At 39.8% G+C, this 24,063-nt stretch overlaps 2 protein-coding genes and 1 pseudogene across 5 annotated transcripts in view; all 3 read left to right on the top strand.

Moving 5' to 3' along the window:
• The window catches only part of LOC138193262 (solute carrier family 12 member 5-like), a 44,775-nt gene extending 33,018 nt beyond the window's left edge, over positions 1-11,757 (top strand). The window contains exons 12-26 of one of the 2 annotated variants that reach the window (XM_069141189.1): positions 555-729; positions 864-982; positions 1,090-1,188; positions 1,993-2,112; positions 2,282-2,386; positions 2,490-2,658; positions 3,081-3,276; positions 3,468-3,637; positions 3,765-3,896; positions 4,076-4,183; positions 4,434-4,550; positions 4,823-4,998; positions 6,076-6,090; positions 6,186-6,319; positions 9,139-11,757. In XM_069141189.1, coding sequence (XP_068997290.1) covers positions 555-729; positions 864-982; positions 1,090-1,188; positions 1,993-2,112; positions 2,282-2,386; positions 2,490-2,658; positions 3,081-3,276; positions 3,468-3,637; positions 3,765-3,896; positions 4,076-4,183; positions 4,434-4,550; positions 4,823-4,998; positions 6,076-6,090; positions 6,186-6,319; positions 9,139-9,230 — 1,927 coding nt within the window. In that variant the 3' untranslated portion in view covers positions 9,231-11,757. Of the gene's footprint in view, positions 1-554; positions 730-863; positions 983-1,089; positions 1,189-1,992; positions 2,113-2,281; positions 2,387-2,489; positions 2,659-3,080; positions 3,277-3,467; positions 3,638-3,764; positions 3,897-4,075; positions 4,184-4,433; positions 4,551-4,795; positions 4,999-6,075; positions 6,091-6,185; positions 6,320-9,138 lie in introns of both variants that reach the window. The other variant, XM_069141188.1, reaches the window with a different exon arrangement.
• A 900-nt stretch (positions 11,758-12,657) lies between these two features.
• On the top strand, positions 12,658-14,082 carry LOC138192901 (ammonium transporter Rh type B pseudogene; annotated as a pseudogene).
• Positions 14,083-15,919: 1,837 nt separating this feature from the next.
• Positions 15,920-22,922, top strand: LOC138192701 (RNA-binding protein 39-like). 3 transcript variants are annotated; one of them, XM_069140276.1, is made up of 16 exons: positions 16,146-16,181; positions 16,783-16,840; positions 17,164-17,215; positions 18,438-18,487; positions 18,598-18,789; positions 19,110-19,163; positions 19,380-19,497; positions 19,597-19,749; positions 19,982-20,119; positions 20,210-20,275; positions 20,360-20,564; positions 21,023-21,109; positions 21,225-21,321; positions 21,752-21,857; positions 22,010-22,088; positions 22,319-22,922. In XM_069140276.1, exons 7-16 carry the CDS (start codon positions 19,435-19,437, stop codon positions 22,417-22,419), a joined length of 1,095 nt encoding a protein of 364 aa, XP_068996377.1. In that variant the 5' UTR covers positions 16,146-16,181; positions 16,783-16,840; positions 17,164-17,215; positions 18,438-18,487; positions 18,598-18,789; positions 19,110-19,163; positions 19,380-19,434; the 3' UTR covers positions 22,420-22,922. The 3 variants fall into 3 exon arrangements, with proteins under 3 accessions (XP_068996376.1, XP_068996377.1, XP_068996378.1); XM_069140275.1 differs by lacking the exon at positions 17,164-17,215 and having other exon boundaries at positions 15,920-16,181; XM_069140277.1 differs by lacking the exons at positions 16,146-16,181; positions 16,783-16,840; positions 17,164-17,215 and adding an exon at positions 17,998-18,017.
• Positions 22,923-24,063: the final 1,141 nt, after the last annotated feature.

Raw genomic sequence — 24,063 nt, 5'->3', positions numbered from 1 at the left:
TTATTACTGAAAACTACATGAAAGTTTGTAAACAGAAAGCCCAACAGAACTTGTAAAAGTCTGTAATAAGAATCAGGGATTAGCAAAAGGCCAATTGTGCGTGATAAGATCAGAGAAAATTACAGATCACAAATTATTACACAGTCCCACCAGCATTCAAACAGACATCAGCATAAACAAAGGCATCACAAAGGCATTTCAGGTGAATGCATCCAAATCGCTACATTATGTACAACAGTTAGTGAATGCATCATCATTTACATTGCCCGACACTTAGCGTTGATTCACACCGTCTTCAGTTCAGTAGTTTGTTCAAGCTGGTACATTTGGTCCGAGCACTTCGTACAAGGTTAACGGCTCAGCAGACAATTATTTGCAAGAACATTATTTTAGAATCCTTTCGTTGGATCCTTCTTTGAGTTTTCAATGTGGACCTAATTTCACAAGTCGCCAGTTCGAAGACTTGAACTGCGGAGTTCACTTTTACAAATGTGCTGATGGTGTAACATTCAGTGTTGTACTACAGCTTTTGAGTTCTTCACCTCTCTCCACAGGTTTGGTGAAGGGGTCAATGGTAACCTGGTCATTGGTACGCTTGCATGGCCGTCTCCATGGGTCATTGTGATCGGCTCCTTCTTCTCCACCTGTGGAGCGGGACTTCAGAGTCTGACAGGAGCTCCTCGTCTCCTGCAGGCCATCTCGAGGGATGGCATCATCCCCTTCCTTAGAGTGAGTACACATGTACTGTAACGCTCAAATGTATTTCTGTCATAAAAGCAGAAAAGTGTTTTTAACATTATAACTCAATAACATTATTATTACATAATTAAAATCCCATACTTTACTCATTTTGTGTGTTGCAGGTGTTTGGCCATGGGAAAGACAATGGGGAGCCCACCTGGGCACTCCTGCTCACAGCTTGCATCTGTGAGATTGGCATCATCATTGCCTCGCTGGATGCAGTTGCACCAATACTCTCCATGTAAGGACAACAGTGTATATTCATTTCTGACCACAGCTACTGTAGTTAGGGTCCTTGTCACTGTCTGACTTCTGTCTTTTTCTCCTTTGCTGTCCTTCTTTCTTTAGGTTCTTTTTGATGTGCTACATGTTCGTCAATCTTGCCTGTGCCCTGCAGACTTTGCTGAGGACACCAAACTGGAGACCACGCTTTAAGTTCTACCACTGGTGAGTTTCTGTGTGTTAGAAACACTCCAAACATGTAGCTTATACCATTTACAGGTGCCCCATCAAGTGTGCTGGTAAACAAAAAAACTAAATTTACATCTAGGGTCAGTTGTACTGACTGTATAAAAAAAATGAACACAGTCTTTGGGTCTGAAAAGTGAAGCAAATGAAAAAGTACCTTAAAGTGTAATACCACCAAGGGCCACCAGGGGCTGGCTTGAAAACCTACTTCCCAATAGGCTGCCATTCAAAAAGCATCAACTTCTCTCATAAAGTACAGGGGGAGGGGCAGTCAGGTGTCAGGTTATCAATCAGATCTACCCGTCGCTCCTCGTCACCTCATTGAAATATGGTCACTTCGGGCGGCAAAAAAAAACACAATCGTGTCGACCACCGAAATTCCAGACTGGAGGCTTCATAACAGCAGTTCACAAACCAGTGGGGGACGTTATTGTCGGGTGCCCCGTGGTTAGTTACCAGAATACATTGTGTGTATTCTTGAGGCCTAACAAACATGTGAAGTCATATCCTTCCATCTCGCAAAGAAATTTAAAACATACACCTAAATAGTACCACACATGTTTTATAATCATAAATACTTGCTTAATTCTTATTGTTAAGCGACAGATGCTGTTTAAGATTTCAAAAGAGGTTTATAACTCAGCTGGCTTTATGAGGGTTTTAGTAGCATTAGCCCAAACTTCCTGTTTACAAGCCTTGTTCATTGCTGTGTTTTAGCCTGCGGTGTGAAGCTGGTGGAGTTTTCCAGTCAGACCTAACATGTTACGTCCTGTCTCCCCACAGGGCTCTGTCTTTCCTGGGTATGAGCCTGTGTCTGTCACTCATGTTCATCTGCTCCTGGTATTACGCCATTGTCGCCATGGGCATCGCCACCTGCATCTACAAATACATTGAGTTCTGTGGGTAAGTACTCGTGAAAACTTTTATTTCATCTTTTATTTCATGTTGCAGACAGTTTTTAAAATCATAGGATTGGGCTCGTTTAGATTTTTTGTAAGGCTCCTTTGTTAACAGTCATATATTTACTGATTATATACATTTTGCGCTAATTCATTTAACTGCTTTGAAACAGAGCTGAGAAGGAGTGGGGTGATGGGATTCGTGGCATCTCACTCAGCGCTGCACGCTTTGCTCTGATGAGGCTGGAAGAGGGGCCACCACATACCAAGAACTGGAGGTCAGTTTAGATTATCTTGACTTTGAGATGCTTTGTCTTTAAGTTGCTTGTGGACTTCTAACTGACTTGTTTCACTGTCCTGCTGTTTTTGTTTTATTGTCAGGCCTCAGATCCTGGTTCTGGTGGGTGTAGATGCTGAGCAGAACGTGGAGCAGCCTCGCCTGCTCTCTCTCACCAATCAACTGAAAGCAGGGAAGGGTCTGACCATCGTTGGCACCTTGGTTCAAGGAACCTTCCTCGACAATTATACTGAAGCTCAGAGGGCAGAGCAGGTTCGTCCAGTATTGATTTGAACTTGTGATACATACACAGAGGATTTACACATCCAACTCTTACTGTTTGTATAGATAGATAGATAGATAGATAGACAGACAGACAGACAGACAGACAGACAGATAGATAGATAGATAGATAGATACTTTATTAATCCCTCAGAGGGAAATTCTTATGTTACAGCAGCATAAAAAAATGCACATTCTATAAAATAAAATAAGATAAATAATACTAAACTAAACAAAACCTAAACAACAGTGCAATGAATTAGAATAAAACAACATACAAAACAGCAGTGCAAGGGAGTTATTGTTGTGTAATGGATTTTGCCAGAGGTGATTTATTGTTTGATGCATACAATCTATACTATTATATTTACAAAGTCCCTACGCTTTTCCTTTTCCTCTGTGTGTCTCTGCAGTCTTTACGTAAATTGATGGAGACAGAGAAGGTGAAGGGCTTCTCTCAGGTGGTCATCTCCTCCAACCTGAGAGATGGGACGTCCCACCTGATCCAGGTTGGAGGACTCGGAGGTCTAAAGCACAATACTGTAATGGTCAGCTGGCCTCGTAACTGGAAACAGCCCGAGTACCACCAGCAATTGAGGAACTTCATCGGTCAGTTCACTGCTGAAAGATATCTTAGATCTTGTGAATATATTTTCTTTTAAGTTGGAGTAAATACAGTGTTTATATGGAGAGATTTGTGACATACAGGATGGATGAATGGGGTGACTTAAACAAACTGATGAAAAGTGAAGTGACCCTCAGGCCCTTCATTATCTTACATTTCTTCTGTCCCTCTTCAGGGGTGGTTAGAGAGACAACTATTGCCAGTTTGGCCTTGTTGGTTCCAAAGAATATCTACAGCTATCCGTCCAATGGGGAGCGCTTCACTGAAGGCCACATCGATGTGTGGTGGATTGTCCACGATGGAGGCATGCTGATGCTTCTTCCCTTCCTGCTGCGCCAGCATAAGGTGGGAAACAAGACAATGTGGGTTCTTTATGCTTCAGAAGGCTTGATATGACTCAATGGGTTAAAAAGAACATGTCTTTAAGGCACATTGCCTATTTATGTATAACTGTTCATGTTTTATGCCATAGGTGTGGAGGAAGTGCAAGATGCGTATTTTCACTGTAGCCCAGTTGGATGACAATAGCATTCAGATGAAGAAAGATCTCATTACCTTCCTATATCACCTTCGCATTGATGCTGAGGTGGAAGTGGTGGAGATGGTGAGACATTTTTCTGACACATAATCTGAGTTCACAAACGTCCCACTTTTTTTTCTTTTTTCAAATTATAAAAAATCTGCTCTGAATAAGTCAGTCTTTTATCCATAGAAAAAAAAAAACGTTTCACCAAATTATCATACAACACGTGATACATGGTAATGTGTTTTTTCTCTTTAAAGCATGACGGAGACATCTCAGCCTACACCTACGAGAAGACGCTGATAATGGAGCAACGATCACAGATCCTCAAACAGATGCATCTGACCAAGAATGAGATGGAGAGAGAGGTAAACCAGAAAGGTCTATATTATGTGTAACTGGGGAAAAATACAAATGAAGTATTGTTGACAACTACAGAACATGGCTTGGAAAAGATTTTACCATTTTCATCATCACTTTACATTTCCACTCTGAGGCCGAGATTTGGTTCATAATAAGGTGTCTGTGTCTGGACTTGTACTCAATGGTCTGAAGGTAGAAAGAAAGATCTCCAGAAGGAAATTAGAAATCAAATGTATTTCCTTTTTGTCATTACAGATCCAGAGCATCACAGATTCATCCCGTGGGTCCATTCGACGTAAAAACATGTCAGCCGTGCGCCCCCAGCACAGTGCTGAGGATGCAGCCAGCGTGGCTGAAAAACCAGAGGAGGAGGTAATGCTGCAGTGACCCCTGAAGAGAAAACGTGATCATTTGCTGCACTTCCTTTTCTCACTTTCTTCACACCTGTTCTGTCTCTGCTCCTCTGTGTTCAGTATTATGTGACAGACCTGCTTCTATCACAGCAGTTTTACTCTTTCCACTTGCTACTCAAGTGATGTTAGTTCACTTTTACTGACAGTGTCTCCCTTCTCTCTTTCATTATGTTACACTGTCACATCACGGTGTCCATCTCCCAGTCTGAGGCTGTCTCCAACCCAAAACAGGTGCAGCTGATCCACAATAAGAACGCCTCCACACCAACCAGCCGTACAAGCCCCACGTCCCCTGCTGCGCCTCCAGGGGGTGCCGCCACCTGGACCGACTGCAAGGGTACCGACAAGGGAAAGACCATTTTAGCACCGACCCCAGAGGCAGGCAAAGACCTCTTCAACATGAAGCCGTGAGTGAGCTGCCAGCTTCATTAGGCTCAGCGTACTGCACAGGAAGCAGATGTCACACACAACATACACACATGGACATGGGCCAGTTGTAAATATTTGTGTGTATCGACCCGTGTTCCAGAGTTTAAAAAGAGACTTGTGGCTCCTGCGCGTATGACAAACAAAACTTTGAACTTAAAGAAGGAGAAAATGACAAAGATACATTTTTAGGTTCCAGTTGTGTGTCCCTGTATTAACTATTTATTTATCTCTGGTAACAGGGGTCTAAAATCATTTTTAGTGTTTTTATAAGAAATTTTCTCCTTCTGTCAAACATAGTTTTGATAATTCATCTTAAACTCTGGGACTACAATATATTTCTCGTTTAAAAAGTGATTTGGTGCGATTAGCTAACCTCACCTATCATAAAAAATCACAACTGACCATTAACTAGGTGGTTGTTAGTAGAGTAATATTATCGTAGAAGATGATTTTTGACAAATAACATGTTAACATTAATCAGAGCACTGACTGTAAACAGTAAGAGTGATGCCACAATTTGTAATCTGATAGTCATAGAGTGAAAAAAACAGGGTAGAATAATAACTTCCCCATTTCCAAACACAGTCCATCAGTGCGTTGTCTGAACAAGCACATCTGTTCAGTTATAGTTGAACTCTGACCTGCAAATCTGCCAGATCTGACTTGCGATCACACCGAAACAGGAGACTAACATTCGAATTTGTGTGTTGCTTCTGTTGAAGTAAATAAATGACTGAATGAATATTTGTATACTGGAAATGTAATGTAACTTTTAAGGCGAGTCCTCCGCATCTCCAGAGCTCCATCTCTCCCTACAGCTCCATATCGAGTCACCATAAGCCATGCCCACTTTTGAGCTTTTCAATCACATCCAAAGGATTTATTTTAAATTCCTCTTATAACTAAGCCCTGCCCACGTATTCTGTTTCATGTGCACACGTTACATTATTAACAATAAAGAAACCGACGAACCACCAATAAATGCAGGTTCCTATGTGTGTGCATCTCCTGTATGTAACTCACTCCTTATTATTTCTTTGCAAAAAATGCTGCAGGGAATGGAAGAACTTGTAAGTATTAAAATGTTGTTGCAAGACATACAGGATGAGCTGAGCAGCTAAAGAGCCGTCTTATCAACCAAACCCTCTGTGACCTCGTGTTGCAGGAGCCAGATTGACTTGAGGCGCATGCACACAGCCATGCGGCTCAATGAGGTCATCATAAAGAAGTCTAAGGAGGCGAAACTGGTCCTGCTCAACATGCCTGGACCACCAAAGAACCGGGTGGGCGAAGAAAACTGTATCCTAGATCTCACACACGTTCTTTATTTTTCTTTGAGTATTATTCCAGTAAAGACCATTATTTTCCAACAACAGGTAATGATGTTTCCAACATAAAAACATTGCTGCACAATGGAAGAGACAGAAAGATAATCAAAAACAATCTGGTACTACACATGCAACACAGAATACAATGAAAGGTAACAAGGTCATAAAGGTAAAGAAAAACTGCAACAAAAAACAAGGATTGAACTGTTTATTGTTTTCTTCCTTAAAATCAGTTATAGTATAAGTGATATATTGAAAACATTTTTTATTTTAAAGTATTATTAATTGATGCAGCACAGCCAAAAATATCTTTATTTATTTATTATTTCACACATTCTTCTTGGTAAAAACGTGACGCACATATTCAAAGTGGTCTTTGAACAGCGCCAACACAAACTCTGATTCTCTCCCCCTCTCTCTGTCTTCCCAGAAAAACCCTCCTTGCCATCATGTCACCTGTCGCCACACGTTGTACTCAGACTACTGTGTTTTCAGGTGACATCTACTCATGTAGGCTCAACTGTATCTGTTAATCTTTAACCGCTAGAGCACACACAACCTTACTGTCACCTCTCTGTTCTCGACTCGCGGGATAATAACAGCAGATGAGTTTATTGGTAGTTTGACATTTTGGCAGTCTAATTAAAGACCCCAAAAACTTTTCAAACATTTATTTTTAACTTACTTTAAATCATCTTCATGGTTTTAACTCTCTTCTCTTACTTTTGGTCCTGTTATCTGTACAAGAGAAAGGTTCTTTCTTTATTAGTTTTGTTTTCTATTATTTAGTATTGATGTTATTTATATATTTATTCATCTGATCATGTTTGTCTTTGTCTATTTTTGTCCTTCATAGCATGGTTGGAAGTACACAAGTAATAACAATACAGTACCGTAAATTATCATAATTAATTGTGGGAAAATATTGGATGAAGACCTTCAGATGTTGATGTGGGTATTTTAAAAGCAGTATTGGAAGGTGGTTGTCAACATTAACATAAATACAGAGAAAAAAATCACTTGGTTTAAACAGATTTATGACTTTGCACTCAATTTAATGCCCTCAGTCTAAAACGACACAATTTGTGAGAATGCATTTGTGCGATCATGAGAAAAAAAGTTTCTTCACTGGCTTGTGCTTGTTATGATGGGGATTTATTGGTTCATTTGGCAGCATCACTCGCAGTGAGACTGACAGAAATTAAAATGTAACTAACTAAATCCTTGTATCCTATTTGAAACTCACTAATTAACACAGTATATCTTCTGTGTTTTATTCATACAAAAACAGGAGTTTCAGGCAACTGTTGTTGACAAAGAAGGAATCTTGCACCTAACTCTCTGAAAAGGTGAAATGTACCAGATTTAACTGGTGGATTCTGCTCTTCTTGGAAAGAGCCAGGTCAGCTGTTTCCCAGTCTTTATTCTAAGGTAAGCTAACTGTCTGGCAGCTGTGGCTTCATACTTACCAGTCAGACATGAGATTGCTGTTGATCTTCTGCTCTAACTCTCTGCAAAACAAAACAATTAAGCGTTCACTCCAAAATGTGAAGCTATTATGGTGATATGTTTATTTGCGGCTATGCTAATGTACACTATTTGAAAATATAAAGGAGTTATCTGTGAAGTGCGAAGGCAGATGTGCAAAAAAATCCAGGCCCAGAAAAAAAAGAAACTCAGAAGGTGCATTTAAAAAAACATTTAAAACAAGGATTGAACTGTTTATTGTTTTCTTCATTAAAATCAGTTATAGTATATGTAATATATTGAAAACATTTTTTATTTTAAAGTATTAAAATTGATGCAGCACAGCCAAAAATATCTTTATTTATTTATTATTTCACACATTGTTCTTGGTAAAAACATGCCGCAGACATTACAAACAGTGCAACTCAATTGCCAACACTTCTTTTTCTTCTTCTTTTTCTTCTTTGATGTTTTATTAATGGTCAATGTGACAAAAAGCCGAGATTGTGAAATCAAATTACGTGACTCATTCGCAGTTTCTTAAACAATGGTGGTGAAAAATGGTCATCTGGAGTCACAACATTAACATAAGCTGTCATGGTTTCCACATGTGTACTTTCCCACAACACAACTGAATATAATGTCGACAGCAGTTGACGATGACATAAAGGTTGTCATATGACTTCAGTGATGTGAAAATAGATCGTATTGCTTTGAGTAAAGTTTGTAAAAACTCTGTGTGAAACAAAAGTGTCAGCCTGACAAACCTGTTCAGTAACAATGTGTGCCTTAGAGGTGCCTCCCTTTTCAGTGTCCGCTCATACAAGGAACACATGTTGGCATTTGCAGTTTACTAGGAAAATATGGTACCCATTTACACAACTAACAAGCCTGGATTTTCAAGGACGCTGAAAATGATTGGTCCCAAATCTGAACCACCAGCTGCAAGTGTTTTGCAGATGAATAATTGTCCCAATAATTGTTACTTTTTATTGTTTCACCGCAGCTCCTAGAGTTTGGATAAGTATCACAGCCTTGTCAGTGGTGCATTTCTATTGTTGCTTTTACTAAATATTTTCGTATATATTATTTCATATAGTATTTTTTCAGTTTATGTAGAGAGAAAAACATTAGATTAGAATCATGACTCATCTATAAGACTGAAAATAATCTTGATTTAATAGGACATGTCGTCCAGCCCTAGTGGTCAGGGTACATCAAGTTTGGGACCTGCTGCTTTACGACATTTAGACGTATTGCTTGTTTTTTGAAATTATATTTGAAGTAAAAAAGCTACCATCCTTCACTGTGACTGTCTCTCAGACATGGAGTTCCTCGAGGTTCTCACTGAAGGTCTCAATCGGGTCCTCTTAGTGCGCGGAGGTGGACGTGAGGTCATCACCATCTACTCCTGAAGGGCTTCTGTGGTCTTTGAACAGCGCCAACACAAACTCTGATTCTCTCCCCCTCTCTCTGTCTTCCCAGAAAAACCCTCCTTGCCATCATGTCACCTGTCGCCACACGTTGTACTCAGACTACTGTGTTTTCAGGTGACATCTACTCATGTAGGCTCAACTGTATCTGTTAATCTTTAACCGCTAGAGCACACACAACCTTACTGTCACCTCTCTGTTCTCGACTCGCGGGATAATAACAGCAGATGAGTTTATTGGTAGTTTGACATTTTGGCAGTCTAATTAAAGACCCCAAAAACTTTTCAAACATTTATTTTTAACTTACTTTAAATCAACTTCATGGTTTTAACTCTCTTCTCTTACTTTTGGTCCTGTTATCTGTACAAGAGAAAGGTTCTTTCTTTATTAGTTTTGTTTTCTATTATTTAGTATTGATGTTATTTATATATTTATTCATCTGATCATGTTTGTCTTTGTCTATTTTTGTCCTTCATAGCATGGTTGGAAGTACACAAGTAATAACAATACAGTACCGTAAATTATAATAATTAATTGTGGGAAAATATTGGATGAAGACCTTCAGATGTTGATGTGGGTATTTTAAAAGCAGTATTGGAAGGTGGTTGTCAACATTAACATAAATACAGAGAAAAAAATCACTTGGTTTAAACAGATTTATGACTTTGCACTCAATTTAATGCCCTCAGTCTAAAACGACACAATTTGTGAGAATGCATTTGTGCGATCATGAGAAAAAAAGTTTCTTCACTGGCTTGTGCTTGTTATGATGGGGATTTATTGGTTCATTTGGCAGCATCACTCGCAGTGAGACTGACAGAAATTAAAATGTAACTAACTAAATCCTTGTATCCTATTTGAAACTCACTAATTAACACAGTATATCTTCTGTGTTTTATTCATACAAAAACAGGAGTTTCAGGCAACTGTTGTTGACAAAGAAGGAGTCTTGCACCTAACTCTCTGAAAAGGTGAAATGTACCAGATTTAACTGGTGGATTCTGCTCTTCTTGGAAAGAGCCAGGTCAGCTGTTTCCCAGTCTTTATTCTAAGGTAAGCTAACTGTCTGGCAGCTGTGGCTTCATACTTACCAGTCAGACATGAGATTGCTGTTGATCTTCTGCTCTAACTCTCTGCAAAACAAAACAATTAAGCGTTCTCTCCAAAATGTGAAGCTATTATGGTGATATGTTTATTTGCGGCTATGCTAATGTACACTATTTGAAAATATAAAGGAGTTATCTGTGAAGTGCGAAGGCAGATGTGCAAAAAAAATCCAGGCCCAGAAAAAAAAGAAACTCAGAAGGTGCATTTAAAAAAACATTTAAAACAAGGATTGAACTGTTTATTGTTTTCTTCATTAAAATCAGTTATAGTATATGTAATATATTGAAAACATTTTTTATTTTAAAGTATTAAAATTGATGCAGCACAGCCAAAAATATATTTATTTATTTATTATTTCACACATTTTTCTTGGTATTTTTTTTACATAAATCAGACAGTCCTGCCTCTGACATTTAGTCCCTGCATGTGTGAGTGTGTATACAATGTATGTTTACCTTCTATTTGTGTTTGGTTTAGTAATTTTTGAACGCACATGTTGTAAACATAGACATATTTGTCAGAGACATTCAAACTCAACCACTGTAACCTCTGTAAACATTTTGTAGGACCAGTACGCTATCCTGTCCCAGAATGTTCATACTTTACCATACAGTATAGTATTTGTTTATGATGGAAGTTTTTGTCCGACCATGTATGTATACAGTAGCTTGATTTAATTTCTTCCTCCCCTTGGCCTGTTAGTGCCATACAGTATTTTATTTATTTAGGAAGTTCTGCAACAGTTTCTAATAAAAAATAAAACTTTTAGCGTTCAGTATATTTTCCATAAAATCTTAAGACTAGTAAGTATTCTAGTTTCCTCCTGATATACTGTACACACGTTGTTTACAATGCTGTAGCATATGCAAAATCTTTCCTTCAGAAGATCTTCTTATTGATACACATCTGTACAGTCCTCAGTGATTCCCTTATTCTGAAAAGTGTGGCAGCAACAATAACTGGACTTACTTTTTATTCACAAGATCATAGTGAATATTATTGATAATTAGTCATTGTTAATCACAGATTTTACACTCCCTCAGCCAGTGTGTGTGTGTGTGTGTGTGTGTGTGTGTGTGTGTGTGTGTGTGTGTGTGTGTGTGTGTTGTGACACTGTGTGTTTGTGTGTGAAGCTGACACTTGTTTGAGGACAGTGTGTTGACGAGTGAGACAGAGTGACGATGGGACATTTGTAAATAGATCTGTGATTTTAGTTTTAGGGATAACACGTGTAATGTGAGTCAACACAGGTTTTATAGATATAAAATAGACTGTTTGTATTGTCTTTTAATATGTTAAACTTTATTTTGTGTTTGACCATGTCTTTTGCAATGCTGTATGAGTAATGGTTTAAAGAAACCATTTTATATGTCCGCACAAAATGCAATAAATTAAAAATCATTTTAATACAACAGTTAAGGTATTTGTGTCTGCTCATAGAGTTATTGTATTGCTGGTGGTTCTGTGGTGTGTAACTCTTTAAAAAATCAACTCTATATGTTTTACATCTCTTAACAGCAGCACACACAGATTTACTTTAGACAAAAACCATGATGTGGAGTCATAGAGCTCGTATGACCTGCTGACCTCAACCAGTGGGGACATAAATGAAGAGCTCAGAGCTGTATCCCAGTAAAACTGCTTTAACGAGACCTGGCCGGCTTCTTGCTGTCTGAAAGTTCATCATTAAATAGCTGCTATCAAAGAAGTTGTGAAACACAGTCTTACATGTCAGAGCATAGAATATAAGTGGGTCGGCGGTCTACACCCCTAATGGGGGTGTGATGCATATTCTCTCCGAACTGTTTGGTACGCGACCTTCAGTTAAGAGCGGAGCTTCCCCGGTTAGCCTGTAGTCTAAACAATTGGTGTCAGAAGTTTAGTTATATCAAAGAACTGTCACTCCATGAACAAAAAGCAGGGTAAGCCTTTAACACTGGACAGCAACCGTAAGAATTTCATCAAACAGACACGATGCCCTAACTTACGTTATGTGTAAAGAGGAATATTTATTGGACTTTTCTTATTTGATATATTTCACATTTATACAGACCAGAGTCTTTTCTTATTGACAGAATGCAGCACAGATCGGGCTTTAAAGACACAATGAAAATGCTGATATTTCAGATGTGTTATTGCAGTGGGCAAAGTCCTCACAGCAGCATTTCTCTGGGAGTGCGATATTATTGTGTTTATGTGAGAGTGAGCAGTCCCGACCAATGTCTTTGACCCGTCTTATCTAAACAGAGATAATCTAGGCTGCGAAACAAATGACTGTCATTTGCTCTTAAGAGTTGTCAGGATGAAGACACGGTCGACCAGCCTTCGAGTGAGGTTACCTTTGTTCGTGTTGGTCTCAGAGGTGGTTTTCGTTTGCCTTTATGCCACCTTTGTCACCTATGGTGAGCACGCCGATGCCCGATTTCAGACCAACCAGACAAACCCCATGCACAATGCAGTGTACAGGGACTACCCGTTCTTTACAGACATTCAGGTCATGATATTCCTCGGCTTTGGGTGCCTGCTAGCATTTTTCCGACGCTATGGCTTTGGAGGGATGGTTTTTAACTTCCTCACGGCTACTTTTGCCATCCAGTGGGCCATTCTGGTGCAGGGGTACTTCCAGTTCAGCCATGATGGTAAGATCCACCTCGAAGTGATCAACCTCATAAATGCAGAGTTTGCCTGTGCTGTGGTGCTGATATCTTTCGGGGCAGTTCTGGGGAAGACCAGTCCGTTGCAGCTGCTGGTCATGGCTCTGCTGGAGGTGCCAGTGTTTGCAGTGACAGAATGGGCTGTGCTGAAGTATTTGAAGATCAATGACGCGGGAGGCTCGATTCTTATTCACCTCTTTGCCTGTTACTTTGGTTTGGGAGTCACTTTTGTGCTGTACAGGCCTCGCCTTACCGAAGGTCATGCAAAAGAGAACACCAGTTACCAGTCTGACATTCTGTCTGTGATGGGGACCTTGTTCCTCTGGGTGTTCTGGCCCTCCTTCAACTCAGCATTAACCCTGAAAGGAGATGACCAGCACAGGGCCATCCTCCACACCTTCATCGGCCTCAGTTCGTCCACACTCACAGCCTTCGCTCTCTCTGCGATGCTGAGCAAAAATGGAAAACTCACCATGGCTGATGTTCAGAACGTGACCCTGGCTGGAGGCGTGACAGTCGGGGCCTCCGTGGATATGATGATATCTCCCGCAGCTGCGTATGCTCTGGGGATGATAGGCTGCACTGCATGCATGCTGGGCTACAAATACTTGAGCCCCTTCTTGGCACGACGCTTCAGGATCCAGGATCAGTGCGGGATCCATAACTTACACGGTCTGACGGGACTTGTATCCTGCGCTGCAGGAATATGTGCCATCCTGATGGCCAGCGAGGACGTTTACGGCCCTAGTTTTTACGAGATCTTTACCCACAGGGCACCAAAGGAAGGAGACCCTAAACTACAGGAGCTCCGGATGTTGATCTCCGGTTTACCGGCAGGTTTGGGGAGGACTGCCAAGGAACAGGCTCTCTTCCAAGTAGCAGCTGTGTTCTCCACTATTGGAGTGTCAGCATTGGGGGGCGTCCTGACCGGCTTTGTCTTGAGGCTGCCATACTTCGCATCGCCATCTGATGATTTCTGTTTTGACGATGATCCTTTTTTTGAGGTTCCTCCAGACTATGATTCACCGCTTAAACTTAATAACACAATTACAGCCGAGGATTCTGCTGCCTGACGTGTCACAGCCAAGTCTTCTCAATGCATTTATCTGTAGAAACACATGTCAATAAGTTTATATTATACTTTATAACTAATGGAATTTACTATACTTTTGACAATGTGGTACAGGGGTCAATAATTAAATATTTACATCCATTTCATTGTAAATAAGTTGCACTAATAATAAGTGCAATGATATTGTATTATCCCATACAGCCAGTAACAATATTATTTATTGCCCTACATGCAAACATCAATGGAAACATCAGAAGTTTGTGATTTGAAATAAACTCTTACACTATGTTAATTTTTTTCTACAGAGATGATGTGTAAATCAAGTACTGCAGAGGGACAACAGTCAGCTGTAGCTTCAGAGTTTAGATATTTAAAATAAACAACAACAACAAAATTAATGCAGTAACATAAAAAAAGACACATTCAGAAAGGGCTGAAATTAAATGAATGAGATAAGGACTAATCAAAACAAATAACTAATAATGATCTATAACAGTTAACAGTAATATTACATGACATTGATCTAAAACTACAGGAATTCCTCACTTGGATGTCAAAGAAGTTGGGATGTCTCCTAATATTCACTAGATGGCGACACCGAGCCGTCAACTCACCTGAGGTGTTCTCGCGGTAAAAAACGATATTCCGCAGAGCTACAGTATTTGGGTCCTCAGTAGTGTTTTACAGGCTAATGAGTGGAGCGTGGTAGTTTGTTTTCGATGAGACGCTTCGTGCAAATGGAAGTCACAAGCTGTCACTTCAAGGACCTACACAGGCGCTAAAAGTTTGAATACTGTATAAGATATCAAATACATTTTATGTTTAATATTAAAAGGCATGGCAGGGAAAGTTTGAAAATAAGGAATTGATTTGGGGGATATCTAAATAAGTCCAAATGAATCCGAATATGGAAAATATTAAAAACAATTAAACATTTTAATAATAATAAAAACAAAAACCACGGTCTTATTTTGAGCCTGTTGACATTAGACTAAAGTCGAAATATTTACACCCTAAATTTCTAGGGATTCTTGATACCCACCTCCCTAAATGGTACTAAATATTTAACTCCCTACTTTTACTTTTAGGAACTTTTACTACGTAAAGCTTAGCAAGGAAAATTTTGAATAAGTGAGACTAAAACATGACAGAGTTTGGAGAAGAGTATTTAGAAAAAACAAAAACAATTAAGTTAATAAAGGATTGTGTCAAAAGCTGCTGTTTCTCGGTTTTTTTGTTTGTTTGTTTTGGTCCCATATCGCATAACAATAACACTGTTGTCTGTGTTTCTTGGTTGTTTGTATATAATATATATATATATACTGTACTGTATATACTGTATATACTGTGCATTTTATATTTTATATTTATATTTTATATTTTTTACTGCTATTTTACTGTTATTTTATTGCTTTTCTATTGTTCTATTATTATCTTATTGATTCTGTATGCTGCTGTAGCGAAAAAAAATGTCCCCTCGGGGATTAATAAAGTAACTACCTAACCTAACCTATTGACAGAGTAAACTCTAGATTTTTGCTCACTAATTATTTGGGAATATCTAATATTGAACTTATTGTGTTTAACACATCCTACTTGTTGAACTAAATTGTCCACTTTATAATTAAAACCCAAGCAATAACCCCCGGACGATTACGTGTAAATGATCCCACGGCTTCATTTTTACGTTTCTGATCTGCGGCAGGCGGCTGAATATAAAAGGTACTTCAACGATTTCACGACAATCCGCAAAAGGGCGGTGAAGCGCTACTCGGTGCCGCCAGGTGTCAGTAACGCGCCAAGCGTCGGCGCTGGCGCGAAACCTCGCGGAGGCGGAAGAAGACGAAGAAGAAGGAGAAGGAAGAAGAACGAAGGCGAGCGTTGTGATACCAGGCCACGACCTGCCGCGGACGACTGCTAATAGTTGGAAGAAAAAAAAAAAAAAAAAAAAAAAAAATCCGCTTACATAACTTCGAAAATTAGGACTTCAACTCAGCCTCGTGTTATCTGCAAAGAGAGAGGCGTCGACGCGAATCTCTTCAGCAGCGCATTTGCCGTGATATTTTGACTTTGGCGCATCGTTTCATCTTTTTTCAGACGGTAACGTCAATGTTTGCTAATTAAAAACTAGCGTGCTGCCGCGGAAACGCTATCGGCTGATCTGAACTTTAGCGTTATGAAAACGTCGCCCGAGAGACTTCGTGTCGAACCGCCTCGGAAGTAATTTTTGGGGGGGATTCAAATCGATCCGTGTTCTTGCGCATTTGAGTGGCCGTTCTTATATTTACACGTCTTTTTTTTTTTTTGTGCCTATTTTGCTCTTTTTAATTTCCCGGTGCGGGGCCCTTCAAAACAAGCTAACGTTGAAACGGCGGAAATGTGGCTACTTAGCGTTTAGCTCCGTGTCGCGTTAAACGCGTGTTTAACGTTGCGCCCTTCGGTGGCCCGTAAATGTTCCTCTTTGGGCTCCTTTAAGCATGTTGTTATTACACGGATCGGCGTAACGATTATCTTATTTACATCACGGATTTCGATGTGGTTGTATAATTATTTATTTTTTTTATGGATTACCTAAATAGTCGGAGGAAAACTTAGTTGATATAATATATATATATATATTTTTTTTTTTTAAGCTTTCACTAACGGCGTTGATTTATCGTGTGCTTTGTGAGGTTAATTGTTGTTTATTTGTGTCTACCAGGGGCGATATGGCTGACGATTTTGACGTCGAGGCCATGCTGGAGGCTCCATACAGAAAGGTGGGTTGAAAGTTACAGAAATGAGGCCTGTTTACACTTGTTATGATTTTACTCCTTTTATCTAGTCCTTTTTTTTTTCTTTTATTTTTTTTTTTTTTATATTTGCTACTGTGACAAAGTTTACTTGAATGTTGTGTGGTGTGATTTGAGTATTTAAAACGCAATACGGAATTATAAATAAATCCACATCTATCTCTCTTTATAGACTTCCCTAATGATATCTCACCTCTACTCCCATGAATTCATCTTTGATTCCACTGTGAACTGTGAAAAAAAGGAAGGTAGTTATTGCGCATATACTGATGTACTGTGGTTCACTTTAGGACTAAAAGAGATTCAACCCAGAACATCCAATCCCTATTCGGTTGCAACAAGGTGAATGCCAATGGTTGATAAGCCCATCTTTACCTGTCCAGCAAAGGAGGCAGTATTCAGATTTACAATCTGCATGTTGTTTCAGTTGTCATTTAATAATCAGAGTTACAACTTTTGTTCTGCAAGAGAAGTGTCCCGCATTGTGTGCTTTCAGTAAGAAAATTTGTTTTTTTCTGTCACTTTTTAAGTAACTAATTCTCACTTCAGTATGAATCATTAGGTTAAATGTCGTGCTTATAATTTGAAGTAATTACATGACTTAGTGTACTTCATTTTGTTTGTAGCTGTTCTTGCTATAAAAGCTGTCGTGCAACAAAATTCTTGAAAGTGTAGATCTTGTAATTAAGAATCTTCATTTTAGCTCTGCCTTGATGTTTGCTACGAAATATAAGTGAATAGTTTTTTGTTTTTTTTCCCCCTCTTGCTCGTAAATATGAATACTGCCTCTTTGCCTTTAGTCAACTGTAATGTGAATCAGCATCTTGATTTTTGCATGCTACTCAACACCACAGATATTGATATATTACTAGAATGACTGTAAAATAGATATCTTTTATCTAGCTACATTGTTTTATAAAATGGTTTATTTTCAGTTGTAAATAATTCCTTAAGTCAAAAGGTTATAAGTATTACTTTTGCAAACTAAAGATTATGGTAGTGTAACACGTGGCTGAATTAATCTTTTTATTTATTTATTTTCTTGGGCGTCAATATTACTAAGAAGTGTGAATCCCTGTTTGCTTCAGGGCAAGATGTGTGACAGAGGTGGCATCGAGCTCTTACAGTCCAAGAACGAAAATGGGTGAAGATCACTGGACTGACACCAACCACACAGGATCTCTTTTAGTGGCCGTGGGCCATACGTGGTCACATGATTAGGCACAAATAGTGGCATTGGTACGACCTATTAGAAGGGGAATGATGGAGATGACCTGACTGTTGTCAAAGCTTCCTGAACTCAGCTAATATGTTGGACACTCTCCCTTAACTTTGCTTTGTTGCATTAAGTACTGAGCAGCCTTGTAAAGGAAAAGACAGGAATGGGATGGGAAGCTATTGGGGTGGTGGAAGGACACTATCCAGACATGACCGTAGGAAGTTTGTATTATTATTAATTATATATATTCTGCATTTTCTCTTGTCCCACCCCATCCCCTTTACCTTGACGACTTGCAATGTTTCATCTACGTCCTCATGATGTTCTTCTATCAACCCTGCTTAGGATGAGAACAAGTCCTCTCATGCAAACGGACACGACGACCAGAGCAAGAAGTAAGTTTCTTCGAGTGTCTTGTCGCATCGTCCACCGGTACCATGTACAAAGACGAGCTTACTCACTTTGTGACTTTGCACAACGATAGCAGTGTCATAACATGTTTTAGGAAAAGGAGGAGCCGAAGTAAGAGTCGGAGCCCGGGCTCCAGGAAGAGGAGAAGCAGAAGCAAAGACAAGAAGAAGGGTAAGAAGAGGAGCAAGAGCCGAGAGAGAAAACGAAGCCGCAGCAGAGAGCGCCATCGCAGCCGCTCCCGGAGCAAGGATCGATCCGGGCGGTACAGAGCGCGCAGGAGCCCCGTGTAAGAGACCTTTAAATGGAATGGCATGCATCCACTCAGTCCGAGCTTCTTTAAGTACACGGCCCCGAATATAAGATGCGGCTTTACGGCGCCCATAGTTTTCAATTATATATGGATTTCTGATGTCACAGTTAAAGGTGATGTACTGACTTCCATTGCATTGAACGCTGTTCACTATTATTTATCCTCCCTGATCATAATTGCCAAAAAAAAAAATAATCTTTTTTTTTTTTTTGGGGGGGGGGGGGGGGGGTGTTGTAATCAAATAGAAAACCTAATTTCATTTTTTTTTTTTTTTTTTTTTTTTTTTTGTATTTCAGCAAGAAACGTTCCAAAAGTCGGAGCCCCTTCAAGAAAGAGAAGAGTCCCATCAGGTGAGATCAACAGATAAATTACTGCGTTTATTACTTTATAAAAACTAGAAATCCTCCCTCGAGGATTTCGTTGTGCTCTACGACTACTACTTGCTGTTTATTTATTAGAAATGGGTTGGGGGTTGTTGGGGGTTTTTTTTTGGTATCGTTTCCACGAGCAGTCTTGCTTATTTAATTTTTTTTAATGGAATTTTTTTTTTCTTTTTCTTTTTTAAGGCAACCAATTGACAATCTAACACCAGAGGAGAGAGATGCACGCACAGTTTTCTGCATGCAGCTTGCTGCCAGAATCAGAGCTCGAGACCTGGAAGATTTCTTCTCCGCCGTTGGAAAAGTCAGCTCACTTTTCTCGCTTTCACGCTTTCAATCCAGCTGATGCTTCATGTAGAAACCATCTCTGATGTTGTGACCGTCTCTCTCTCTCTCTCCGTAGGTCAGAGACGTGAGAATGATCTCGGACAGAAACTCCAGAAGATCAAAGGGCATTGCGTACATAGAGTTTGTGGAGGCTTCTTCGGTCCCTCTGGCAATTGGACTGACCGGTCAGAGGCTTTTAGGAGTGCCCATCATCGTCCAGGCCTCTCAGGTCAGTGACCCGACTCTGTGGGAGCTTCAAATATCGTGCGACTGGATTCTCGCCGCCTGATATGACTGAACATATTAATAGACAGCAGCCTCGCTCCAGCTGTAGAGGGCTGCGCACCGAACGCTTGGACTTGTTGGAGCATTGATTGCGCAATGAAACGTTTGTGAATACAGGTGAAAGAGTATAAAATGTCCAATTTACTAATGATGCATTTATATTGAACTTTCTGCAGGCAGAGAAAAATCGTGCCGCGGCTGCTGCTAATAATCTACAGAAGGGCAGTTCAGGTCCGATGCGGCTGTATGTGGGCTCGCTGCACTTCAACATCACTGAGGAAATGCTTCGAGGGATCTTTGAGCCCTTCGGAAAGGTCGGGAACAAGTTAATTGCATTTTTAACTAGATGGTTTTTTTTTTTTTTTTTTATTGCCATCATGTGAACTGGTGTTTTGTTTCCACAGATTGAAGGAATCCAGCTGATGATGGACAGCGAGACTGGACGATCCAAAGGATACGGCTTCATCTCGGTAACTTGAGGCTCGTGCGTTGCCTTCGGTTTACCCGTGTGTAGGTCGCAGGGTTGCTCCTCAAACGTCTTTTACTTTTTGCAGTTTGCAGACGCAGAATGTGCAAAAAAGGCTTTGGAGCAGCTGAACGGCTTTGAGCTGGCCGGACGCCCGATGAAGGTGGGACATGTTACAGAGCGCTCAGACTCGTCGACGGCCAGCTCGTTCCTGGATAACGATGAGCTAGAGAGGACCGGTATCGACCTGGGCACCACAGGACGTCTGCAGCTCATGGCTCGACTAGCAGAAGGTTTGTTAGAACATTTCGGTATCAACAGTCACACAGAAATTCCCAGAAACAGAAAAGTCCTAATAAACTGCGGTCCTCCTGGCTCGGAGGAATTATTCCGGACATCTTTCCAAGTATTCTTTGTTGACTTGACACTTTAAGACATCAGCTGCAAATACCACGCTCCCAAACTCTACCACCATAGTAGAAGGCTATTTACTGAGACTAACGGCTTTCTTGGGGATTTTTTTTTTTTTTTTTTTTTTTTTTTCCCCCCCTCCAATTGCTGACTGCTGATAGAGCAGGAAAATGATTCCTTTAAAAAAAAAAAAAAATCTTAATGTAGCCTACTTGCCAAAATGTTGCACTGGTCAATTTAATGGCACAACCTCTTGACAGTATCCTGAAACAGCTGTTTTATTTAGTGTCTGATATTAACCCTGTGCTATATAACTATTAATGCCTCTGTCCCTCCACAGGAACTGGTCTGAAGATCCCCCCTGCTGCTCAGCAGGCTCTCCAGATGACTGGGTCCATACCCTTCGGGAACATTTCTGCTCCACCAGGTGAGAGTCCAGGTGATGGGGAAACCATTTGGGTGTTTTATTTTTTATTTATTTTTTTTGACAGTTTTGTAACAAATTGTGATTTATTTATTTTTTGTTTGTTTGTTTGTTTCAGCTGTTTCAACTCCAGCTCCAAGTCAAGCTTTGAACCTCCCATCCCAGCCTCTGGCCACGCACTGCCTTCAGCTCTCCAACCTGTTCAACCCACAAGCGTAAGGACATTATCGTCATTTGTTCACTTTTTTTCTCAGATCGCCTTCTACCACTGTGGGTTGGTTGAATTGCAGCTGAAAATGTTTATAAAAAAAAAAAAGATTAAATTACATGAGTTTTACTGACTAATTGCTATTTGCTCTCAGTATTAAAATATGAATTAAGCAAAAGTTTTTTTGTTTTTTTTTAATAGAGACGTAATTGTATTTCAACATTCTCCCAAGTGTCTTATCCAAAGAGCCAGAGGTTGTTCATTTGGACTCTTACGTTTTTAAACCTGCTGCTAAATGTGGGAATCTTTTTCAAGTGAAAGTTTCAAAGAAATCGTTTATTAAAACTCGCACGTCCATAGGTTTTTATTTCCTTCTGTTCATGCCTGGCTATAAAGGAGCTCTTTCCTCATTTGTAATGTTGCGTAATGTCTTTCAGAGAAAACGATCCCAGCTGGGCTACAGAAATCCAAGATGACGTGATCGAGGAGTGCAACAAACACGGAGGAATCGTTCACATTTATGTTGATAAGAACTCTGCTCAAGTAAGTGGAAGCATTCGGTCAGCTGCATTCAGCTCGTTTTACCGAAAAAACCCCAAAACGAACTGTGAGGTCTGAACTTAGCGACACTTCTCAAGTTCAAATTTTAAACGGAAAAGGTTTTTTAACTCTTCTGTCCTCCGTTGCTGTCGCAGGGTAACGTGTACGTGAAATGCCCCTCAATACCAGCAGCAATGGCAACTGTAAATGCACTTCATGGACGCTGGTTTGCAGGTATGTAGAGAAGTTATAATCAACTGATCCACTGAAAATTGTCCGCTATTTTAAAAAGGTTTTTTTTTTTTTTTTTTTTTTTATTAAGACAATTTACTAGAAATTTGAGTTCTGAAGCAAATGTTAGTTGTTGTTTTGTTGCTGTATTTGGTATTGTTGTAGTCTCTTGCTCAGACAACAACTTGTCCAGGTTTTAACATTTCATTTTTTTTTTCTTCCTTCCCTCGCAGGCAAAATGATAACAGCCGCCTACGTTCCTTTACCAACCTACCACAACCTTTTCCCTGATTCAGTAACAGCAAAGCAGCTTCTAATGCCGGCACGTCGATAGTCTGAGACGCGTATCTCAGTCAGTGTAAATACATCTGTTTGCATTCATGGAAAATGTCATTGAAACAGGCGCATTGAAATTAGTTGGCTGTGTGTAATAAAAGTGGCCTCCAGTTCATTCACCAAGAATAGTTTTGTTTTGTTTCCTTTGCTTTTCAAACTTTTTGTGGGTTTGTGTTGTAAACTACCACTGAGAAGTAATCTGCAGGTATCTATTGGTCTGTTTGTTTTTAAAATATTACTGTCTTCTCTGCTTGTTCAAATCAACAGTTTTAAAATTGAAATGAATCGCAAAGAGTTACAGAATTGTGTTGGCCTTAAATGCCCAAAGTAAGTCCATGTCAACAATAATCCTTTGTAACTTTCTACAGCCATAATTTCATTTTTTGTATGAAGGCTCCCAATAAACCTTTGCAAATTTGACAATTCATTTGGTTTTTGTTCCCATTTTGGAGAATTTGATCCCAGGTCTAAAATGCTACTGTGATTAAAGTTTTAATTACAGCATTGAACCCCATGTTTCTTTATTACTCGTCTTTCTTTCTTTTTTTTTTTTTTTTACAAGATCTACACAAAAATCACATTTATCGCAGCAGTTGCAGGCTCTGCTGGTTGGTCACATTTTGAGGCATGTAAGTGTAAATAGTGTCTGGTGACTCCAAAGCCCAGTTATGACCATAAATTCACATGAAACGGTTGAACTAGATCACAGCTGCTCTACTTGTTAAGATTACTAGTGAGCAGTTGTGGAATGTAAGGCACGATATCTGCTGCTTTTTTCTTTTCTTTCTGATTATTAGGGACACGATTCCCTAAGCGACAGAACTGCTTCTGAATAAGACGTGGAAATCTCCTTCCTCATACTCCCGGTTTACGTTTTTATGCTGTTCGAGCACCAATTTATCAACCTGTGTTTTTCTTTTGCCGTTTGAGCGCCACCGAAAACGGAACCGCAACTGTCCTCGTCCATGTTTAAAGATGCTGCAAATTACATCCTCCTACAAAAAAAAAAAAAAGATAGCAGTAAAAACGTTAGTGTAACATCTCCGTGGCAACAACTCTTTGTACTGACGAGTTGCTTTACTGTAGACTGGTGAATTGGGAGTTGCTGCAAGTTTCGGTTCCTCTCATCAGGAGTCTTTCGGCCTTAAGTCGACCTAAAACCTCCTCCTAAAAATGAACCACAAAACATTTAGTTTGGATTTAGCCCGAGCTCCTTTTGTTACCTGATGTCTCACCATTTTTCTGCCTTCAAACTAATGGACATTTCATCTACAGAGACAAAATTCATGTCTTAGGATTTGATAAATAATGTTGAGGACACTGTTCAAAGGGAGACGTGAATGAAGTAATCAATTTAACAAAATCAAACTCTTCAATGCGCTGTTGGGTTTTGCTGCCTCAGCCTCCCTTGGTCTGGTGTTACCAGCAGCTCAGTGGCACCGTTTACAATATAATTGACTTTACGGAGTAAGTTCGCCAACTTAAATGACTCCTGCATGTGACCGTCGCTGATGGCGGGAAGCGGCGGTGTTCGTCACGTTACATTTGTTAAAACCTTGAAACAAAGCATAAATCTAAACTTTGCGTTGATTACTGACGGGAGGATTTTGAGTGTGAAGGACTCCCTGAACAAACAGCCTGT

Source organism: Embiotoca jacksoni, unplaced genomic scaffold (assembly GCF_022577435.1).
Source record: "Embiotoca jacksoni isolate LCO1_2020_lvr unplaced genomic scaffold, fEmbJac1.0.p SCAF_9, whole genome shotgun sequence".
Classification (NCBI taxonomy): domain Eukaryota; kingdom Metazoa; phylum Chordata; class Actinopteri; family Embiotocidae; genus Embiotoca; species Embiotoca jacksoni.
Note: the sequence above shows the minus strand (reverse complement) of the source record. Positions and strands in the feature narration are given on the sequence as shown.